Source organism: Coffea arabica, chromosome 11e (assembly GCF_036785885.1).
Source record: "Coffea arabica cultivar ET-39 chromosome 11e, Coffea Arabica ET-39 HiFi, whole genome shotgun sequence".
Taxonomy (NCBI): domain Eukaryota; kingdom Viridiplantae; phylum Streptophyta; class Magnoliopsida; order Gentianales; family Rubiaceae; genus Coffea; species Coffea arabica.
Window position 1 is genome coordinate 60,026,306 of NC_092331.1, and position 22,691 is coordinate 60,048,996.

General features: G+C 38.1%; 1 protein-coding gene, 1 long non-coding RNA gene and 1 other non-coding gene across 4 annotated transcripts; all 3 read left to right on the forward strand.

Annotated features, from left to right (window-relative positions):
* Positions 1 to 958, forward strand: LOC113715498 (uncharacterized). The gene is made up of 2 exons (XR_003453994.2): positions 1 to 188; positions 266 to 958. It is a non-coding gene; the product is annotated as an uncharacterized lncRNA (long non-coding RNA).
* An 11,679-nt stretch (positions 959 to 12,637) lies between these two features.
* LOC140026309 (small nucleolar RNA R71) lies at positions 12,638 to 12,744 on the forward strand. Its single transcript, XR_011830254.1, has one exon. It is a non-coding gene; the product is annotated as a small nucleolar RNA R71 (small nucleolar RNA).
* A 4,076-nt stretch (positions 12,745 to 16,820) lies between these two features.
* On the forward strand, positions 16,821 to 21,147 carry LOC113716852 (uncharacterized). 2 transcript variants are annotated; one of them, XM_027241362.2, is made up of 7 exons: positions 16,821 to 17,147; positions 17,245 to 17,431; positions 17,657 to 17,709; positions 17,809 to 18,566; positions 19,067 to 19,147; positions 19,772 to 19,834; positions 20,647 to 21,147. In XM_027241362.2, the coding sequence occupies exons 2-7, from the start codon at positions 17,265 to 17,267 to the stop codon at positions 20,701 to 20,703; spliced, it is 1,179 nt and encodes a 392-aa protein (XP_027097163.2). In that variant the 5' UTR covers positions 16,821 to 17,147; positions 17,245 to 17,264; the 3' UTR covers positions 20,704 to 21,147. The 2 variants fall into 2 exon arrangements, with proteins under 2 accessions (XP_027097163.2, XP_027097161.2); XM_027241360.2 differs by having other exon boundaries at positions 16,825 to 17,147; positions 17,295 to 17,431.
* The last annotated feature ends 1,544 nt before the right edge of the window (positions 21,148 to 22,691 follow it).

Here is a 22,691-nt window from a genome sequence, read left to right on the forward strand (position 1 = left end):
TTGGCCCTCCCCCCGGGAGGGAGAGAGAGAGAGAGAGAAGGGAGGAGGTTGTGGTTTGAGAGTAAAGGACTAAAGCAAAGGAAAAGAATATATGTAAGTCCACGAAAAGATAGAATGAAAAGAGAGATGTCTCCCTCCCCTTCTTTCTCTCTCCATGGTTGAGAAAGAGCTTGGCATGTGTAAGAAAGGTAACGTTTTCTTGGGTTTTTAGACGAAAATTTTCCTGCAAATTAGCTTCACTTTTGATACCCTTGGAAGATTATAGGTAACCTTGGACCTCCACTCTTGACGCGGAAAAACACCTGCCAGCAATCATCATGGTGTCCTCTTATAACCTCTTTATCCCATCATTAATCCCTCACTTTCATCATCATCAGACCACCACCACCACCACCTCTTGTTACCGTTCACAAACCCAACAAAGACCCTTAAAAACTTCAAAGGTCAGAACTAAAAAGAGAAAGAAGAAAAGAGAGACGGGTCAGAGGTGAAGATGATCCATGATGATGAGTTCACCAGGGAAGAAGAAAAGAAACCCTATTTTCTACATCCAGCTTGGTGATGAATGAAAGCTTGGCTGAAACAACATGTATACCTCTGTTTCTTGTTCTTCTTCTTGCCTACTCTTCTCTCTCACCTATTGGGAATGGAAGCGAATCGGTCCGACTGTTTGCCAGATCTGTATACAAGTTTAATGAATTTGAATCGATCAAAGATGTTTGAGGTAGGTATAGGTTTGCTTGGATAGAGATGACTGAAGCAGATGGTTTAATAATGCTATAGCATGTGAATTGTTGCTTTTACTTTTAAGATAATGCCCATGGTTTCCCTTGTGTTATTTTGGTGTGATTTTTGCTAAAAAAAAAAAAAAATCATTGGTGCAACGTAATAAAAGCATCAAAGAGTTGGAGTTTTGCTTATACGTTTATGAAATAAATTATTTGTATTTGAAGTTTCAGTTTGAGGGAATATTTCTATTGTCATCGATGATGCCTGGATTGTCCGTTGTATAAATTAAATTTTGCAAGATCCATCTTGCAAGATCAATAGTTTTTCGGGATCCGTCATGAGGGAGCTATCGTTATCTTCATTGATAGGGTTTGAAGTTCCTTTAACTGAGACCTTATCTAGTAAAGACCAAAACAGATGGACTCTTTATTCCTCTTTTTGACATGAATTTAATTTGTTCCCTCCCTCTTATATTGGTTCTTTCAAGTAAGTGAAGGGATAAATCATCTTGGCCACCGTATATCCCTCCTCATGATCAAATAACTAGGGTGGAGCATATATAACACACAAGCTTGATGTTTTCTTCCAAAATTTTGATTTTGTTTGTGTACCAACTGAGTTCATCTTGACGAATCTCTAGCTCAGAACTTTGCATTAATCTAGCGAACATCGTTTGGACCTTAGCCAGACCTCATCTTGCACTTGAGTTACTTCTCGTCTTGTCTTGGCGTCTCATGGCATTAAAGGATGTATATAAATTTGTCCTGAAAAGTGTCCCTTTAAACAGTAAAACATGTTCCCAGCTAACTCAAACTAGAAAAATTTCCAGACAGTATACTTCTGCATAAATTGGTTGCATGGTTCTTCTGTTTTCTTCGTATAAGGTTTTACTATTGGTGTTTAAGTTTGCCTTTAACGTGGGTAAAGTGATTTGAATTTGTAGCCAGTCTGGTTAGCATCTACTGTTTGAAATGCCGTAAAAAGATAGTATACAGCAGCATGAATATGGCTCATCAACCCTCATGGTGGTATCGCAAAATTCTATTTTCTGGCATTGTACTGAGTATCGCTATTGATTTGTCGCTGGACTTATTGCCCAGGATAATTGAAATGATGGGTTACCTGTCGTCTCTTTCATGAGCACAAGAATAAGGGCCACTTTGGCTGTCTCTCACGAGCTTAAATTTCTGAATAAAATGATTGTGTCTCCTTTGATAATTTAGTTTGTTTAACAACTCATTATACCCTTAGGACAAGTGAAAAACTGATTTTTCTCTTTACCATTTCTGTCTTTACGGTGGAAATTTCCTTGCTTTCTGTTGGGAATTTTTAAACTTACATATTTTGGACATACAAATAAGTCAACGCCCAAGAAGTTTGAGGGAAGGTTAAAGCTGTGAAAAGAACAAATACACTATAGGCGAACAAAGTCTGTTTGGCAGCCCTGTTTTAGGTTTGTTTTAGAAAAGTGGATTTGGTAAAATACTGTCTACAATAACACACTAAATAAAGTACGTACTGGTGGCGGACGCGGGAGGCAGTAGCTAGTTGTGGTGGATAGCGAAAGTTGCCGGTGGTAGACAGCGGGTGCTGAGGCAAGGGAGAAGGGGGGGATTGGGTGTTTTGGACGAACACCTAATCTTTTTTACTAAAATAATTATAGTAAATTACAGTAAAATTTTTTTAACTCCAAAAGAATATACTACATCCAAAGGAACTACGATATCCTTTTATTCAACCCAAATCTCGCTTTTTTTTTTCTTTTTAACCTAGCTTGCAACAATAGTACAATACAGATATAGAGGAGATTGAACATCAAGAAAACTTGAGCGAAACGAGACATCAACAGCCAGAGAATCACAACCGACTGACCAACTAAGAAAGCAAGAAAATTATGAAGCAAACACTGAACCAGACTGACGAGTAGCAGCCAGACTTGAAACCTATTACAAGACGCATGCAAATAACCAATGTACCAGCTATTAATGTCACATGCTTCGCCTGCTTGATTGCCTTACCCTGTAGATACATGAAACATCACGAAACTCAATAATGCTACATGAATGGTGATAAGTCGTGTTTTCTTACCATTCATTTAATGTTTTGAGTTGTTAAAAGTCTTTCCTAATCTTTCCGAAGAATCAAAAGATCTTGACTGACTTGACTGTTGAACCGTTTCATCCTTTCATTAGTAAACATTGTTGCTATAGTTTTGGTTTCTTTGACTTGATGATCACCGTACCTCTTGCGCTGTTAAGCAAACACATGAGAAGAACAAAGGAACGTGCTAAGTTTTCTTTCTGCCACAGTTTCATAAAAGAGCCCTCCAGCTAGATTGCTACTGTATGCAATTCTTTTATAGTATATGGACTGTGGCTGAATGTGCGCATTCATACTTAAGCTCAGAACTCAACGTTCGAACGAACTGACGATTAAGACATGTAGTAATATGTATCAAGGTTTGGATGACACTCAATTCCTCACATAGTCAGACACGGATCTCCCATCTGCGGAATACTTGAACATTTACCCATATGATCCTCGAGTTTTTTGCCAAAATAACACTCTTTCTAAAAAATATTCCCAATGTGATTCACTTTCAAATTTTATTCCCAAATCGATGTTATTGTTCCCGCCTAATTACCCTGGTTGCCATGTAGGATAACAAGAAAGGAAAGCTTTAATCTAGTTTATAGTTTTCAATAAAAACTAAAAATTTAAACTGTTTTATTATAGAGGCACAAGAAAATTGCATAATTTTGTGATAATTTCCTTATAATTATTTAAAATAAATTTTACCATTATTGATCTTGCTATTATTGCTCTCTGCAATTTTTTAAATGTATCAAACTTATTGCATATATTTTTTCAAAAATAAATTTGCAAAATACAAAAATTGCAATGAACAGTACAAGCAATAACAAGAAAAAGTTAAAAAACTTCAAGGCTATCATATTTGTTTATGTTATGCTTCCTACTCCTTGAAAAGAACTTTTACAAAAAGTAATCAAACTATTGCAATTAAAATAATGCTAAAGTTTCTCAAAAGTAACACAAGCCATTAATTGATGTTGAATAAATGTGCAAAAATACTTCAAGTATATGAGATTATTTGATTGTGTGGTAGAGAGGCACTACAAATGAACATGCTTATATTGAGCATGAATTTATGTTGTTACGCAGTTTTCCTCTTAGACATTTTATCAAACACACGGTGTGAGAAATCATTTGTTAAAGCAATTAGTATTCAAAATTTTTTGAAGGCCATAAGAATGTTCCAAAAACTGCATAACAGAAAAGACAAGAGAATAATCTTCATTTACCTTGAAATTATCAATTCGAGGAGAATATTTTCATCTATAGATACAATATCAGGAATGATAATGAAGTTTTAGATGTTGTTAATATAAATATTGGCTTTTAACAATTACATTTGACAAGGAAAAATAACGAAATGACAAAAAATAATAAAGGAAAAAAAAGTGGGAAGGTTCAGAGAGAGAATCAGGGAAGATATTAGTTGGGAAAGAGAGATAGTATGTGCCTCTATCTCTATCCTACCACATATGCAACCTATGTGGAAAAAAAAAGAATTATAAAGGTAATAAATTTTAAAATTAGGTTACTTTGGATTTATGTTTCAAAAGAAGAGTTATTTTGACAATAAACTCTATGATCCTCTCTGCAAACGGCCAATATTCAGTTTGTTGTTAAATATTAGTAAACTAGGATTCTAATAGTGTAATTTTGGAAATTATTGACATATACAAAACTTTTCAGTTGTTAGTTTGTATCACTTAAGATTTTAAAGATAGATTTGTGAAAGTGTCCAAAAATCAAGGGGAGAGGGGGTAAAGTGGTATACTAGAAATATATCTAGAAAATATAATGGCTAGTTGTGAAACTAATAAAGTATCTATACCATACATAAAGGAAGAGGAAGGGTTTAATGTACACATTCATTTTATTGTTACTTTATCTACTTTTATTTTTGCCCTTACAAAAATTAATTTTAATTATCCAAACACATATTGTCAAGATAATTACTTATAAGCATTTCTTAATTTACTATGTAAACATATCCATTTCAATGTAACCACCCAAAGTAGTGACTACCAACATAACAATCATTTACTCAAAATGATTTAGAAGATTAAGATTTTTTTAATAACAAAAATTTGTATGTAAACTTCATTTACCATAAATATTATGCATTTCTTTATGATACACACATCGAGTATGCGTTTATCACTAGTAAACTAATAAATGAAGCAAAGAAAGATAGATACAAGAAAATAAGAGAAAGATATTAACATCATTGGTGGGTGTCAAACCACCAAAAATAAAATTTATATTAGACCTACTACTAAAACTGAATGAGTATAGTGGTGAGTAGGGTCGTCTCCTCAGGGAACATGTAGGCAAATCACACAGGAAAATGGGGGGGATTTTTAGCAGTAGTACCAACTAATTAAAAAGGAATAAAAACTGAAATTTAAAGTTGATTAAGATAGCAGGAACCAAACTACACAAATAACAATTAATTAAAACAACCTAGTCAAGGAATTAATCTTGGCACCGAAGCACACAACTGATCACAGATACAAGGGACAATTCATATACTCACGAATAAACTGGTTATAGTGGTCAAGCGACGCACCCAACCACCAATCTTTCCTTAATTTTATGGTAGTCAAGAGACGCTCATAAACTACCCTCTTGTGATTAGACAACCCCATGAATGCTCACAGGATTTAATGTAGCCACAGCATTAGGAATTAGAAAGACCCAATTCTAGATGACAAACACACATGCGGGTTTATTTAGGCTAGATTAATTATCCCCACGATCCAAATTAAACCGCTTGCGAGGCGGTGAAATTGTCTCGTTTGCCACTAATCAAAATACTTAAAGGCGACGCGCCAACATCCTAATTGGCTATCAATTATTTAGACAATCGAATAACAGGCCTAATTATCCAATAAATCTAAACAGTAATAACTCAGGGAAAAATAGAGAATAATCAAATACCCATGAACATATAAATCAAAAATAAAACAATTAAAACGATCTCACAGTTATGGTGCTCCAATCCTTGATTTATTCCTCAACTAGATAACAGATTCAGCCTTGCCACATAACGACGAAGCAATTCATAGTTTTCATGAAGTTTTTGCTGAACCCAAGACGAAGTGAAAAACAATGCGGCCGCTAAGCCACTCACAATGATAAAGCAAAAGCCGAGAGAAGAAAAATCCAAGACCAAGTGCGAAAACGAAAAGGTCTCCCGACGTCTGACGGCTAGGGAACAAAAATAAGAAAACTAGAGCTAATCTCTCAAATCACAAAACGTGAATTCCCTTTTCTTTTGGTCTTTTTCGCCTTTTGTAGCCGCCAGTCGTCTTCAAAGGGTTAGGAGGCCCACAACTTTTGTTTCAAGGTTCCAATCCAGTGCTTCGGGTTCACGTGGACCATGGTCCGTCTTTCGGTTTCGTCCACCTTCTAAGGCGTGGCCACGCCTTAGAGGCAAGAGTCTTCTGGATTTTGTCTCCCTTTCGTCACTTTCAACACTAATTGCCTGTAATTAACACAAATACTAATTATGAGCAGAAATCCAATACCTTGTATACTAAACTGCCAAAATTAAGACCAAATAACCACAAATAAAATGCATAATTATATCCCTATCAAATTCCCTCACACCAAGACAATGCTTGTCCTCAAGCATTTCAAACTTTAAATACACAACCAAGCGAGCAAACATTTTGCAGCAGTTGAATTCAAAACAATGGCTATTAATCAAAGCAACTATTGCCAATGTATAATTTAGATAACTGTCAAGTACTAATGACAAATTTTACGAGATAACTCTCCAACTAGCTTTTGAAACCAATAACTCTTTCAAATCCAGACTAACTAATCTAAGAATAGAAAATATCCAACCAACATTCTTTAATAACTGGTCCAACCATTAAGCAACATCTCAACATAAAGACTCATGGATCCGCAGGCAATACAATTATTCGCATACTTTCATGCTCGTATACTTTCTTTTCTTTTTTTCATAATTTTCATTTTTTTTCTGTTTCTTTTTCCTTTTTTTTTTTTCTTGAAGGAAGTGCTTAGTCTTGAGCCATTCAAGTCTTTTGACGCGAACTCCGACATCTCTTCAATGAAGGAGCTCGGTTACTCAACTTAAACCGCTTAAAAACCACATACTCATAGTTATCGCTGCTTTTTGACGCGAAAATCGACACTTTAGGTGAAGACCCCCGGTTACTAGTCAACGATAATCAGCGGAGTATAGCCGAATGTTATTCACAAATAAACACCCAAGTAAAATTAAAACTATGCAAGCCTGCTTCATTTCCTTCACATGGAGAACTAAGATTAATAATTGAACCAGTTCACACAAAAATGTCAGACAAATATTTACAATGCCTAGAAAGGTTAACCAAAAGAAATTGCAAGAGTCACAAAATCTCAAATATTTACCAGAGAGTCATCCTAAAATTTTACCATATCATACTTAACATATTATCATCTAAAACCGTAACAATAGTTAAATTTGAAAATCTAGCCATGGCTTATCAGGGCTAACCATAAAAATCCCAAAAGGTAAGGTAAAGGTTTTGTTTTGTTTTGTTTTGTTTTGTTTTTTTTTTTGGGAAGAAGGAAAAGCAGTAAGAAGGAAAAGCTAGACTACTCCCCCCACACCTAAAGTCTACATTGTCCTCAATGTAAGAACGAAAAGTTGAAGTCAAGTGAAGGGAGCAAAAAACTTCCCTGAATGAATAAAAACTGCAGCAAAACACCATGGTAGAGGAGGTGTCAGGGACTGGCAGCGTGGAGCCTCCGACGGTAGTGTGGTGTAGCGTTGCTTCAGATGGAAGCGGAAGTCTTCAATCCAAGCCTGTGTCCCCAGAGTGGACCAGAGTTGCTGTAAGGCGTGCCCACGCCTTACAAGGCAGAGTCTTCTGCCCAAGCATTTCTATGGTGTTCAAGAGCATCACTTATAAGGCGTGGGCACGCCTTGTAAATCCAAGTCTCCTGCCCAACACCAAAAAGAACACTTGCAATAAAATAAAACAACCCAAAATCAACGAAAAACGAAAGAGAAGCCTTGGGTTGCCTCCCAAGAAGCGCCTTTCTTTAACGTCTTTGGCTAGACGACTCCGCAGTGAGCAATTAGGCATAGATAGGATCTATCAAGTGTACCTCTTCCACAGTGCCAATGTCTGAAATACCAACAAACGGTTTTAAACGATGACCATTAATCGTAAAACTCTTATTAGTTTCTAAACTCTGGATTTCAACCACACCATTGGGAAAAACATTGACTACCACATATGGTCCAATCCAACGGGATTTTAACTTACCTGGCATGAATTTCAACCGTGAATTGAACAAGAGTACATTTTGTCCTGGGAAAAAGTGTTTCGCACGCAATAGGCGGTCATGAAACTGCTTGGTACGCTCTTTGTACAAACGTGCATTGTCATATGCTTCAAGACGAATTTCCTCCAACTCCTGGAGTTGGAGCTTTCTCTCTTTGCCATCTCTATCCGCATGAAAATTGCATTGCTTGACTGCCCAGAATGCACGATGCTCAATAGCCACAGGTAAATGACACATCTTACCAAACACCAACCTATATGGGGACATTTCAATTGGCGTTTTATACGCGGTTCGATATGCCCACAAAGCATCATCCAATCGCAAGCTCCAATCCTTACGGTTGGGGTTAACCGTTTTCTCCAATACACTATTGATCTCTCGATTGGAGACTTCAACTTGCCCATTGGTCTGAGGATGATATGTTGTACTCACACGATGGTGCACTCCATATTTTCTCATGAGAGATGCAATGGTGCGATTGCAGAAATGGGTACCTTGATCACTGATGATGGCTCTCGGCACCCCGAACCTACTAAAAATGTGGGATCTGAGAAATCCTACAACAACTTGAGAATCATTAGTCCGGGTAGCCTTTGCTTCTACCCATTTCGATACATAGTCAACTGCTAACAGAATATACAAAAATCCAAAAGAGCTAGGAAAAGGTCCCATAAAGTCCATACCCCAAACATCAAACACTTCACAAAATAACATAGGCACTTGAGGCATTTCATCCCTATGAGACAAACTTCCAAATTTTTGACATTTGTCACAACTTTTACAAAATGTATAAGCATCACGAAACAATGTTTCCCAATAAAAGCCACAATCAAGGATTTTTCTAGCAGTTCTCTTAGGTCCAAAATGACCACCACATGCATAATTATGACAATGAGCAAGGATAGAAGGAGTTTCACTTTCAGGTACACATCTACGAATAATTTGATCAGAGCCTATTTTCCACAGATATGGCTCGTCCCAAATATAGTATCGAGAATCATGGACTATCTTATCTCTCTTACTCTTACTCATGCCAATAGGGAATTTATGACTGACCAAAAAGTTCACAATATCTGCATACCAAGGTTCCTTACCTTTGAGATAGAAAAGATGTTCATCAGGAAATACCTCAGATATGGGAACTGCTTCCTCTTCTCTTATCAACCTACTCAAATGGTCAGCTACTGAATTATCCACCCCTTTCCGATCCTTGATCTCCCAGTCAAATTCTTGCAGCAAGAGCACCCAACGAATGAGTCTTGGCTTGGACTCCCTTTTTGACAAGAGATACTTCAAAGCTGCATGATCAGAGTAAACCGTTACTTTTGACCCCAATAGATATGATCTAAATTTCTCAAAAGCGAAAACAATGGCTAGAAGCTCCTTCTCCGTGGTGGTGTAGTTGCATTGAGCTGGTGTCAATGTTTTTGATGCATAGTATATCACGTGACTACACTTCCCACTCCGCTGTCCAAGCACAGCTCCTACGGCATACTGACTGGCGTCACACATGAGCTCAAAGGATAGCTTCCAGTCTGGGGGTTGGATGATTGGTGCCGTGGTCAACATACCCTTGAGTGTGTCAAAGGACAATTTGCAATCATCTCCAAAGTTGAATGGCACCTCCTTTTGAAGCAGGCGAGACAATGGTTGAGCAATTTTTGAAAAATCTTTTATGAAACGCCTGTAAAAACCTGCATGGCCTAGAAAACTACGAATATCCTTGACATTAGTAGGGTAAGGTAGACTAGTGATCAAATCAATTTTAGCCTTATCTACCTCAATACCCCTTGATGAAACAACATGGCCCAAAACTATGCCTTCCTTAACCATGAAATGACATTTTTCATAATTAAGAACCAAGTTTGTTTCAATGCATCTTTTCAAAACCTTTGTTAAATGGTCTAGGCACTGATCAAAAGAATCACCGTATACTGTAAAATCATCCATGAAAATTTCAATGCAATTATCAATCATATCAGAGAAAATACTCATCATGCATCTTTGAAATGTTCCAGGAGCATTACACAAACCAAAAGGCATACGGCGATATGCAAAAGTTCCAAAAGGGCAGGTAAAAGTAGTTTTATGTTGGTCCTCTTGAGCAACAATAATTTGATAATATCCAGAGTAACCATCTAAAAAGCAAAAGAAACACTTACCTGCCAACCTCTCAAGCATTTCATCAATAAATGGGAGTGGAAAATGGTCTTTCCGAGTTGCGGCATTTAACTTCCTAAAGTCAATGCACATTCTCCACCCATTTTGCAATCTCATTGGCACTAACTCATTCTTTTCATTTTTCACCAACGTGATTCCAGTTTTCTTGGGAACAACATGGACTGGACTCACCCACTGGCTGTCAGAAATAGGAAAAATAATTCCTAATTCTAAGAGCTTGAGAATCTCCTTCATCACCACCTCCTTCATTGCAGGATTGAGCTTGCGTTGATGCTCTCTCACGGGTTTTACGTCCGACTCCAAAAGGATGTGATGCATGCAAATGGATGGATTGATGCCTTTGATGTCTGCTAACGTCCATCCAATTGCTGGTTTAAATTCCCGTAAGACCCGTAAGAGCCTCTCTTCTTGCAACGCAGTTAAATCATTGGCAATGATTACAGGCAAAGTCTTGTTATCTCCCAAGTAAGCATATTTCAAATGCTGGGGCAGTTCCTTCAATTCCACATTAGGTGCCTGTTGAACAGAAGGTAGAATCCTTTCATTAGAAGTGGGTAATGGTAGAAAAGAATTTTCAAACCTGCCTGGAAGCGGATGTAGTGAATGTAAGGACATGATAGCTTCTTTGACTTCCTCCTCCTCCATGTCGTCCACTTCCAAATTGGTCTTGCCTTGTTGCAAGACAAAGTCCAACTTGTCCCCCATGAAATTCTGTTCAAAATTCTCTTGCACAATAGTGTTAGTCATGCCAACAAAATTTACAGACTCAGTATCCTCAGGATGCTTCATTGCATCAAAAATATTAAAAGTGACCTTCTCTCCATCAAATTCCACAGATAAAGTCCCTTCATGTACATCTATTTTAGTCCTTGCTGTACTCATGAAGGGTCTACCCAAAAGAATCACTGCTGAATCAGTAGAGTATGCATCATTCATATCAACAATGTAAAAATCCACAGGAAAAATGAATTCATTGACCTTTACTAGAACATCTTCAACTAGGCCCTCAGGGTAGACATTCGACCTGTCAGCTAGTTGAATGATTACCCTAGTTTCTTTGAGGGGTCCTAAATTCAAAACTTTAAAAATTGAGAGAGGCATGACATTTATTGAAGCACCTAAGTCAAGCATGCTTTTTTCAATTCTTTGATTGCCAATTATGCATGGTATAGTAAACATACCTGGATCCTTGCATTTCTGGGGCAACTTCCTTTGAAACATCGCTGAGACATTCTCCCCCACCTTCACCTTGTCATCCAGACTCAACTTATTGCGGTTAGTGCATAAGCCCTTCAAAAATTTAGCATATTTGGGCAATTGCCTAATAGCATCCAATAAAGGAATATTGATCTCCACTTTCCTGAAGGTGTCCAAAATCTCTTGCTCAGATTCTTCCTTTTTGGCTCTTGTAAACCTGCCAGGAAAAGGAGGAATGTCAACTTTCTTTGAGACTTCAGAGGATTGTTTCTCATCTTCCTCTCCCCCCTTCCTGGGCACTTCTTCTTCTTTGGCGTGGGTACGCCTAGGAGACTGTACCTCCTTGCCACTCCGTAATTGCATTGCACTGGCATTCTCCTTGGGATTAGGAATTACTTGAGATGGTAACTTTCCTCTATTGCTATTTTCCAGGTTGCTCATGGAAGTTGCCAATTGAGACATCTGTACTTCCAAATTCCTAATGCTAGCACGAGTCTCTTGTTGAAATCTGTGAGACTCCTGTTGAGATCTTTGAGTCTCTTGCTGTAATTGACTCGTGCTTTGGGCCAGTGACTTCACTATATCTTCAAGAGACATGTTTGAATTGGAAGTGGATGGTTGTTGCACTGGTGGCCGTGGCTGGAAATGTTGTTGAAAGCCAGGGGGTTTTGAAGCATAGCTAAAGTTAGGATGATTTCGCCACCCTGGATTGTAAGTGGGTGCAAAAGGATCATTCCTTCGTGGAGGTGGTCCAGAAAAATCTCCCACTATGTTGGCTTGTTCAGGTGAATCCTCCTGGAGAGTTGGACACATGTCAGTCATGTGTCCCGGAGTAGCACAGATACCACAAGTCTTCACAGATTGTAATTGCCCCCTTGCCATTTGACGTACCAGAGAGGTAAACTCAGATAGTTTACCCTCTAAGTCAGAGTGATTCACTTCATTGACCCTTCTTATTGCTCCCTCAGCTCTCACTCCAAATTGTTGGGAATTTTCAGCCATGGTGGAGATCAATAACGTGGCTTCGTCTGTGGTCTTGTTAACCAGAGCACCGCCACTGGCTGCATCTAACATGCTCCTATCCATGGGTGATAATCCCTCGTAGAAATATTGTATTAAGAGCTGATCAGGGATTTGATGATGCGGGCAGCTGGCACACAGTTGTTTAAAGCGCTCCCAGTACTCATATAAAACTTCCCCATTTGCCTGCCTAACTCCACATATTTCTTTCCTTATATTGGCGGCTCTAGAGGCAGGGAAAAATTTCTCGAGGAATCTTCTTTTCAATTCTTCCCACGTAGTGATGGATCCAGATGGCAGGTAAAATAACCAATCTTTAGCCTTATCCGCCAAAGAGAAAGGGAAGACTCTCAACTTGATGTGGTCCTCAGTGACTCCTTGAGGTTTCATTGTGGAGCACACCACATGAAATTCCTTCAAGTGTTTATGTGGGTCTTCACCTGTAATACCACGAAAAGTAGGAAGTAAGTGAATAAGACCAGATTTAAGCTCAAATGCCTCTTCCGTGTTAGGAAATGTAATGCATAATGGCTGCTGGTTCACGTTAGGAGTTGCCAACTCCCTCAAAGTTCTTGGGGCTGCCATTGCTACTCGGGGAATATGCACTTCTTCTTTTTCAGATTCACTTGATGAATCACTGGAAACAAACTCTTGCTTAGATTCTGAAGGTGACGTTGAATCTTGTTGCTTACGCAACTTTGCCTCCTTGGTCAACCTTCTTGCAGTCTTCTCAATCTCTGGATCAAATTCTAATTCTCCTGTACGAGAAGATCGAGGCATAAAATAAATAAATAAAAATAAAAATAAAAATAGAAATAAAAACTAAAGCCTGTGCAATAAGTCACTTAAAACACCAGTTCCCCGGCAACGGCGCCAAAATTTGGTGGGTGTCAAACCACCAAAAATAAAATTTATATTAGACCTACTACCAAAACTGAATGAGTATAGTGGTGAGTAGGGTCGTCTCCTCAGGGAACATGTAGGCAAATCACACAGGAAAATGGGGGGGATTTTTAGCAGTAGTACCAACTAATTAAAAAGGAATAAAAACTGAAATTTAAGATAGCAGGAACCAAACTACACAAATAACAATTAATTAAAACAACCTAGTCAAGGAATTAATCTTGACACCGAAGCACACAACTGATCACAGATACAAGGGATAATTCATATACTCACGAATAAACTGGTTATAGTGGTCAAGCGACGCACCCAACCACCAATCTTTCCTTAATTTTATGGTAGTCAAGAGACGCTCATAAATTACCCTCTTGTGATTAGACAACCCCAGGAATGCTCACAGGATTTAATGTAGCCACAACATTAGGAATTAGAAAGACCCAATTCTAGATGACAAACACACATGCGGGTTTATTTAGGCTAGATTAATTATCCCCACGATCCAAATTAAACCGCTTGCGAGGCGGTGAAATTGTCTCGTTTGCCACTAATCAAGATACTTAAAGGCGACGCGCCAACATCCTAATTGGCTATCAATTATTTAGACAATCGAATAACAGGCCTAATTATCCAATAAATCTAAACAGTAATAACTCAGGGAAAAATAGAGAATAATCAAATACCCATGAACATATAAATCAAAAATAAAACAATTAAAACGATCTCACAGTTATGGTGCTCCAATCCTTGATTTATTCCTCAACTAGATAACAGATTCAGCCTTGCCACATAACGACGAAGCAATTCATAGTTTTCATGAAGTTTTTGCTGAACCCAAGACGAAGTGAAAAACAATGCGGCCGCTAAGCCACTCACAATGATAAAGCAAAAGCCGAGAGAAGAAAAATCCAAGACCAAGTGCGAAAACGAAAAGGTCTCCCGACGTCTGACGGCTAGGGAACAAAAATAAGAAAACTAGAGCTAATCTCTCAAATCACAAAACGTGAATTCCCTTTTCTTTTGGTCTTTTTCGCCTTTTGTAGCCGCCAGTCGTCTTCAAAGGGTTAGGAGGCCCACAACTTTTGTTTCAAGGTTCCAATCCAGTGCTTCGGGTTCACGTGGACCATGGTCCGTCTTTCGGTTTCGTCCACCTTCTAAGGCGTGGACACGCCTTAGAGGCAAGAGTCTTCTGGATTTTGTCTCCCTTTCGTCACTTTCAACACTAATTGCCTGTAATTAACACAAATACTAATTATGAGCAGAAATCCAATACCTTGTATACTAAACTGCCAAAATTAAGACCAAATAACCACAAATAAAATGCATAATTATATCCCTATCATTATGTACCAATATTAATATAAATACATGAATTTAGTAGTTTCGTAACGAATTAATGAATGACGAGAAGGTACATAAAGGTATTAATATACCTTGTAAGGATGAATGTTTCAATATATCTCTTGAGAAATGAATGAACACTCACATTTATTATTTCATTAATTTCATAACAAGTTAAGAGTGGTTGTGTTATATATATATACAAGCATTACAATCCACGGATTCAACATTTTTACTCATAAAAATTTCAGACTTATCATTTTTTTTTTCATGAAGAACCATTATGAGACTAATATTAAACGCGCGTGTAACGTAGCCAATGGCCTTCTTGCGTTTGTAACACATAAAAAATGAGAAAATAAAATCACCGGTTGGCTGATAGGAAATACTTCCATTGCTCGAATTGTTAATGAATGATGTCCTTTACAAAAGACACCTTAATAGTTTCGCACATAATTAAATTTAAAATCATTTAAAGCAGAAGGTTGAGCATAACAACAAACCAAAATACTGTAGAAGCATATCTTTTTTTTTTCCCCCTGAGAGAGGAAAGTGAAATTTTTTTATCAATATTTGGAGGGGCAAAACAATATAATAAAAAAAATTTTACTTTAAATTTTTTTTTTAACAATTGGAGGGGGGGGAGCGGTTGCCCCCCCTTCCCTCCGCCCGTGTGTATATATATATATAGTTGAAACATTTGGACTAGTCACTGAACATAGTTTACTCTCTTTTTTTTATCCTCAACCATTGCATGCAGATGCAAAATGATAAACAAATATCTAAAATTATTCAAAACTTCATCGGCCTCTCTTATGGGGCTGTAAAATGAAGATGGTGTCTTCTTCTCCAATAAATCACGATTTTCCTCCTTGCTAGTTAATTTTCTTTTATACTAGCTACAAACCTAATCAGGTTAATAGGGACGAAAAACCATCCAAATATCCATGAAATCCTAGATATGAAAAAAGATCATGGCACTTCAACAGACTGCGCGTTGAAATTTTGTGTCAAACCTTTTTAAAGTTCACTGAATGTTAGGTCTGGTCTCAGGAAATCGATAAACGAGAATAATAGGGTTCTTGGCAACTCAATAATGACAATAACAAAACAAATAAATCAAATAGAAAAACACAGGAATTTACGTGGTTCGGTCCAATTGACCTACATCCATGGGTGAAGGGGTAGCAGATTTACTATAACAGAAAGAGAGTACAAAACCCTAGGAAATAATTCCTAGACCCAAAAGACACCTAAAATTGAAAACACAAAAGAGCATAAATAGCACTAAATGCTTAATGGCCCAAAGGCCCATGACTTGCTCTTTTGATTTGATGCCAAACCAAAACCTGTCTTAGATTGGGGCGTGGGCCCCTTAAAAACTCTCTTGGCCTAGTGCATATGGCACTTGGGCTGATGCTCTTAGCACACTCAAACTCATTTAAGTCCACTATATTTATAACTATCACAAGGAGAGATTTCTTTGTTAAACTCTCAATGTGGGATGCAAAGACACACTCAACACTGAAGCGTAAATACATACGCTTTTATCAGCAGCTGAAATTTGTTAATTTGATCGATCATCTGCATCTGCATCATAAATCAACCTAAATCTATAAGTTCAAAAGAAAAAAGTAGTATGTATAACAAATGTCCCATGACTTAAAGACTAATGTCTGTGATTATCTCAGTCTAAAGATTTATCCAGGTTCTCACAATTGTCAACTCATTGAGTTAATTCAAAGGGATTTTTTTTTTTGAAAAAAGGATGAACAAAACTCATGATGGAATGATCTTATGGTTCTTAATTAAGTTCAAGAAATTGCAAGTAGAATTTAAGGAGCACAAAATCCTAAACTATAATATTACGAGGCTCTACAGTTATATCAGTTAGAAAAGCGTAAATCCAACTTCTAAAAGGAAACCAACGACCATATATTTTCTGAAGCGGAAAAATGTATAGTGTAGATCGGCCCAAGCCCAAAAACCGAGCCACATCAACTTGCCAACCACAAACCTGAAGCCGACCAATCCGGGGACCGGGGTTGCAACTCATTGCTCGTGTTGTCACGCGCCATCTGCTCGCCTAGACCACGATCACACAGCTGAGCACGCCCTCTTTCAAACCGGCAAAAAAAAAAAGAAAAAAAGGAGAACTCAACAGTAGAACTTGGTAGAGATTCTCCTCCTCCCAAGTTGGCTCTAGGGTTTCTTCGGATGAAATCCAACTTGATGCAGTGTTGTTGTACTGCAATTCTCTCTATCATTCAATTGGTATTATCAGATAAAAAGTTAAGTTAAAATTTGGTTCTTTTCCTAATTCCTCTATGGCAGAGACTTCCCGTTCTCGAGTCACCATAACCCTAGGTCGCGCTGGTCAGGTAAATTCCTTAATAAAAAATTTCAGTTTCAGTTTTATTCCTTTTTTTCTTTTTGGTTTTTCCTTGACCTTTATTCATTTCATGATTGGGTACTCAGTTCCCTGGGAAAATGAGAAAATGGGACATTTGATCGTTTATTATCATCAGGTGGTTAAAAGGGCAGGTCCTGGTGTTGATGATAGTAGTTCATTTGCTGATTCACAACATCCCGTTGGGGCTAAAAGATCAGTTAGGGATAGGCTGGGAAGCAATGTGGATTCATCATCCAATTTTAACAATAAACGGTTTGCATCATCTATTTATTTTTGTATGTTGATTTCTTTGCGTTTTTGTTCATGTTGTAGTTAATTATATTCATTTAAGCTAATCTGCCGTGGAGGGAATTGGTCGAATGTCTATTCCGTTTCGTGAAAATTTGGTATTTTTGAGCAAGGGTAGTATTTAGCTAGCTTATGCAGAGTTAGGATTTAAGATCAGAATTTTATTGTTGAAATGTATGGTTTTTGCAGCCAGCGAGGAGATGTTAGTAGATTGAGTCGAAGTGCCTCTAACGATGTGGATGGTAATAGATTTACTAGAACAAGTACTACAAAGTTGTTCATAGTTTCTTAGATAATGAATACTTGACTGACTTGGAAATCCTGATCTTTTTGCGCTGAAGATGTTACTCTGAATAAAGATGACTTGCGGTTCAAAATTATGCGCAAAAATAGTCTTAACAAGGGTCAAAGTTCCCGCCAGCTGAATGGAATGGACCTTCGTGACTTGCTGTCAAGGCCTGCCCAGTCTTCAACAAGTAGCCTAGGTACACAGCAACGGATGTCTCAGCTGAAGGATCCAAGAAAGCATTTTCCAGATCCGAGGGACGGTAGACACCAGATGCAAGAGCCGAGGAATGCTAGATATCTTATGCCTGAACCAAGGGATGGTAGACGACATGTTTCAGAACCCAGGGATGCTAGGCAGCCCCTTTCTGAATCCAGGGATGTTAGATATGTCATGCCAGGGCCAAAAGATGATAGAAACCTTAGGCTGGGATCAAATAGTTCAAGCTTTCCTGGTCAAATTCGATCCTCACGAACTACTGATTCTTTGCCGCATTTAGACTCGTTAAGAAATTCTTATTCTCCTTGGACTTTGGATAGTTTGAGGCAAGGAGGTAGGGTTGCAGGTACTTCTAGAGGTCTCACTCCGTTAAGGAGGAATGAAGAGCTAGAGCAACGGCCTCTAGTAAGGGCTTACAATGAATCTAGGGGGAGTTCATATATGAGCAAGGATGCTTTGGAACATTCATGCCCCATCAGTTCTGCTCCTTACCTGGCAAAAACAGCACAAACGGCTGCTCCTGCAAAGTCCATGGCACCGCCACTTGCTTCGCTTCCTCCATCAGTTGCTCTTTCACAGAGAAGTTCATACACAGTATAAACTACTAAACTCCTTCCCTTCCTCTTTCTGTTCTGGAATTTTCATGGTGACACTACTTATTGCTATGATAGCTAACTCAAAATGCCCTTCCAGGGCAGCTAACTTGAATTTATAGTTGAATTAAATGGCACCATGGGGTGTTTTCTCAACTTAGGGTCATTCTCAGTCGCTGCCATGAATCTCCTTCTGTCTAGTGGAGTCTTTCTCTATAGCTGTAGGAAACACTAAGCAGAATTTATAGCAAAGTTTTTGGATGTCAATGTCAATGCACTTCCCCCTCCCTCCCTCCCCCCCCCCCCCCCCCAACAACAACCCAAAAAAAAAAAAAACCCCCCATGGGAAACAGTTAAAGGTGTGCACAGCAACCCTGTCTGATCAAGGAAAGGGGGGGTTAAAAAAAAAATATTGTCACCATCAAAAGCATTAAGCTCTAATAGTACTAGTTGTGTGTGCTCAACACATCCATGCCTTCTTAACGGCTTATTTTTCTGCAGGTTGAGGATCAACCTACAGTTGATAGCTTTTTGCATTCCCTGGGGCTAGATAAATATGCCATCAACTTTAAGGCTGAGGAGGTATGTGTCTTTTTTTTTTTTCAGTGTTCTTGCAGTTGGAATTTGTTATTTTGATGGTAAGCAACGTTCACCTAATATGATGTTTTTCTGGAAAACCATTATCTTAATGCATAATTAGGAATTCGAACTATGGCAGTAGCAGGCTTGCTTAGGATCCTCCTTTGCTTTGTTTTTTGGTTTCTCAAATGATTCTCATGCAGGTCTTTATGGGGCCTTTTTTAACATTCACCTGAAAGGCTTGTGGCATGGGATATCAATTCCATAGCTCTGATCCTGCTTCTTGTAGCTTTGAAATTCTTCATATATTCTATATTCACCTAGTGTTCTCCTTGCTATCCTTTAGGTTTAGTAATGGTAAAGTGTTGCTGTATTACAAAATAAAACCTAAGCAAAAAGAACCAGATTTACAAGGTAAGGAGAATGAAGGGCATTGGAGGTTCCTATGTAGATTCTTAAGGTTTAAAGCTTAAAACCAACACCCGCGCAACCCCTGACCCCCTCCCCACGCATCCCCCACCCCCCCCCCCCCCAAAAAAAAGAAAAGAAAAGAAAAAGATAGCCCTTTTAGAACAAATATGACGTCTGATTGTAGAAATTTTTCATGTTGATTGTATTGCTTATCAGGTGGATATGTATGCATTGAAGCAGATGCGTGACAATGACCTCAAAGAGTTGGGAGTACCCATGGTAATCTCTGAGCAGCTATTTTGTAGTCCATTATGTTCATTGTTTGCTCAATAGTTCATTGTGTCATGTTTTTCCTTCATTTTTGTACGGGGGCACTTTTGCATAAGGTTTCAGTGGACCATCCCATACACAGAGATCTCTGTTGTTATCAAAATATTGGTATTTTTAGTTCCTTAGCTACAGTTTTCTACCTAATGGTTATTGTAAATACATTTCTTTTTGGGTGAAACAGAAAAAGCTTTGTACGATTGATGTGTAGCTTAATTAAGCACGCAAGAATCTTGAAGATAAGGCTATTACATGTGCAGACTTAAACCATAATGGTGGCTTTGTCGGCATAGGCAAAAGATTATGGATTCAATCATCCCTTTCTTGCTGATTTACAAAGCAAATTGCGTACTAAAGATATGGAATTTCTTCGAGTATGGTTTTTCATGTGATTTTAACTAGAAGGGATCAAATTGACACCTTGTCAGCACGTTCTTTTCTTTTTTGGTGTTTCCTGATTTTTCTTCCGTCTAGATGGTGTTTTACTTGAGTAGGTTAATGAGATAATTATGGTGATTCTTGATGGCCAGGAGTAAACTGCAGTCATTAGTCCTACAATTGTTATGTCCATCACCTATACAAAATTGACACCTCATGTTTGTTTTCTTCACGTTTTTGCTTTTAGAATTTCTATTCGGCCGCTATTATTTACTGGAAATTAACTGTAACTTTGGGCTTAGGGATGCCTTTTTCCCTTTTAACTGTCCTACTTTACTATCTTGTTCCTTTGTCATATAAAGACCGTTCGTGTTAATGTATTGCAGGGACCCAGGAAAAAGATCATACAAGCCCTGCTGGCTCGAGCTAAGAGGCAGATATGAATCACACTTGGGAGGTAGATAACACAATGTGGTTGAGAAGTTTCTAAGAAAAGGTTAAGAGCAATTTTGGACCCTACAACACATGGAGATTTGTTCTGAAAGGGTTCTGGAAGGCTATGCATGACCTACGCACACCCATATAGCCTTTGAGATGTAATGGTGGTGGTTGATAGTTGCTGATAACATGTATAATTTTTGGCGGTGTTAGTTTCTAACGGCTAATGTTATAAGGAAGATGTCCTGGTTTTACTTACTTTGACCTCTAAATGAGATTTTTTCTTTCCTTTCCTTTCGGGTGCGATGAGGGAATTAGGGGGCTAGGGATGCAGGGAGACGGAATTTGAATCCCATTCCTTTTAGCTTGGCAGACGTTTGTGAATGACCAATGCGCTAGCCCCAATGGTTATTCTCAGATTCTATAGTCAACATCTTTCGTTCTGCTCATCTCCTAGCATGGGCTCTTTATAATGCTTGCTCTTTTTTTTCTTTTAATATTTGAATTGTTTGATAGGTCAGTGCCTTTTTGTTGCTAATGTGATTGTGGGCATTGTGGCAAATTGGAAATGGTAGCCAAGTAAGCGTAGTGGAAAAAGAAATGGTAAACACTAGACATGATGGATTAGGAGATGCAAGGTTAAATATGAATCACTGGGAAAAAAGAAAAAAAAAAAAGAGGTCCTCAAAGTATGAGAGAAATTAGTTTTGGACATTTTGTCGATTCCGTTTAATGCGTAATTAGGTTGTGATTGGTGAGTGCGTCTCTGTTCCAAGTACACAACTAAACGGGTTAGTTTTCTCAAGGCGTCCAAAACTACGAGATAAAAAACGAGAGCAGATAGAATCTTTTTAATATTTGTGTGGGACACGACAGAAAGATAGACTAGTAGTAGTAGTAGTTAATTGACCCCATTGAAGAAAATAGAAATGTCCGTCTGTACTTGGGAACAAAATTAGGTGTAATAGTGAAACAGTTGAAGGCTCTGTTTTGAGTTGTAAATAAATGTCAATGGAATTACCGGTGCAACCGATTCAGAGAGAGCTGATGGTAGCTTGAAATGACTCAAAATCGACCTAAACTCCGTATCCTAAGAATCAATAAAGACGTGTTGATTGTTCATTATTACCTAAGAATTCTAAGCTAACTGATCTAATCTAACCCCATGATGTTAAAAATTTTTCTTCTGTTTTAGGTTTACCAGACAACCGGTGAACTTGTTGGCAGCCCCTCTCCATTCTCCAACACCACCCATCATTTCTTACTTTTCTATCTCTATCTAATGTTTGTCTAATCACGAAAATTTTATAAATTTAGTTTGATGACACCGTGTCTGCGCTCATTGGGGATGATTGTTTAATCTTCTTATTGTTTAAAAGAAAAGCCGTAATTAAGTTAAACTTATTTAAGTCGCAATATATATAATAGATACATCTGTACTTAATTCTTCTACTGAACCCCAATACGATGTTTAGACTTTTGGTTTTGGGGGAGTCACTTTCGTTATGATTTGTTTGGTTCAGGCTTACATTAGAGTTTAGACGTCTGGCTTTCGTGCAGAGGCTGTTTCTTGATTTTGCACGTCTGGAAGCCAATTCTCTCAATCTTTCCAAAACACGTGCCCTTTTAATCTTTACTCACATGAACTAATTCATTTGTTGGAGGTAAACTAATTACGTACCGTACCACCCCACCCTAAAATTGTTTTGTGACTCGTCTGGCTGAATAAAAAATGACCTGAATGATGTTTAAAGTTCTTGTACAGTAAAAATTCAATGAATTTCACAGCCACCAATGCTTGATGGACATACATGCACCGAGAAGTTTAAACACTTAAAAAAAGCGCCTTTGTTGTTAGGAGAATGGCGGGTTACTTGATTTGAGTTTGGATTAAGTAAAGGGATAATTTCAAAAACCTCCCCTGAGGTTTCTGATAATTTTACTGAGCTCCCTGAGATTTTGAAAATTACATATACCTCCCTTGATTTGATAG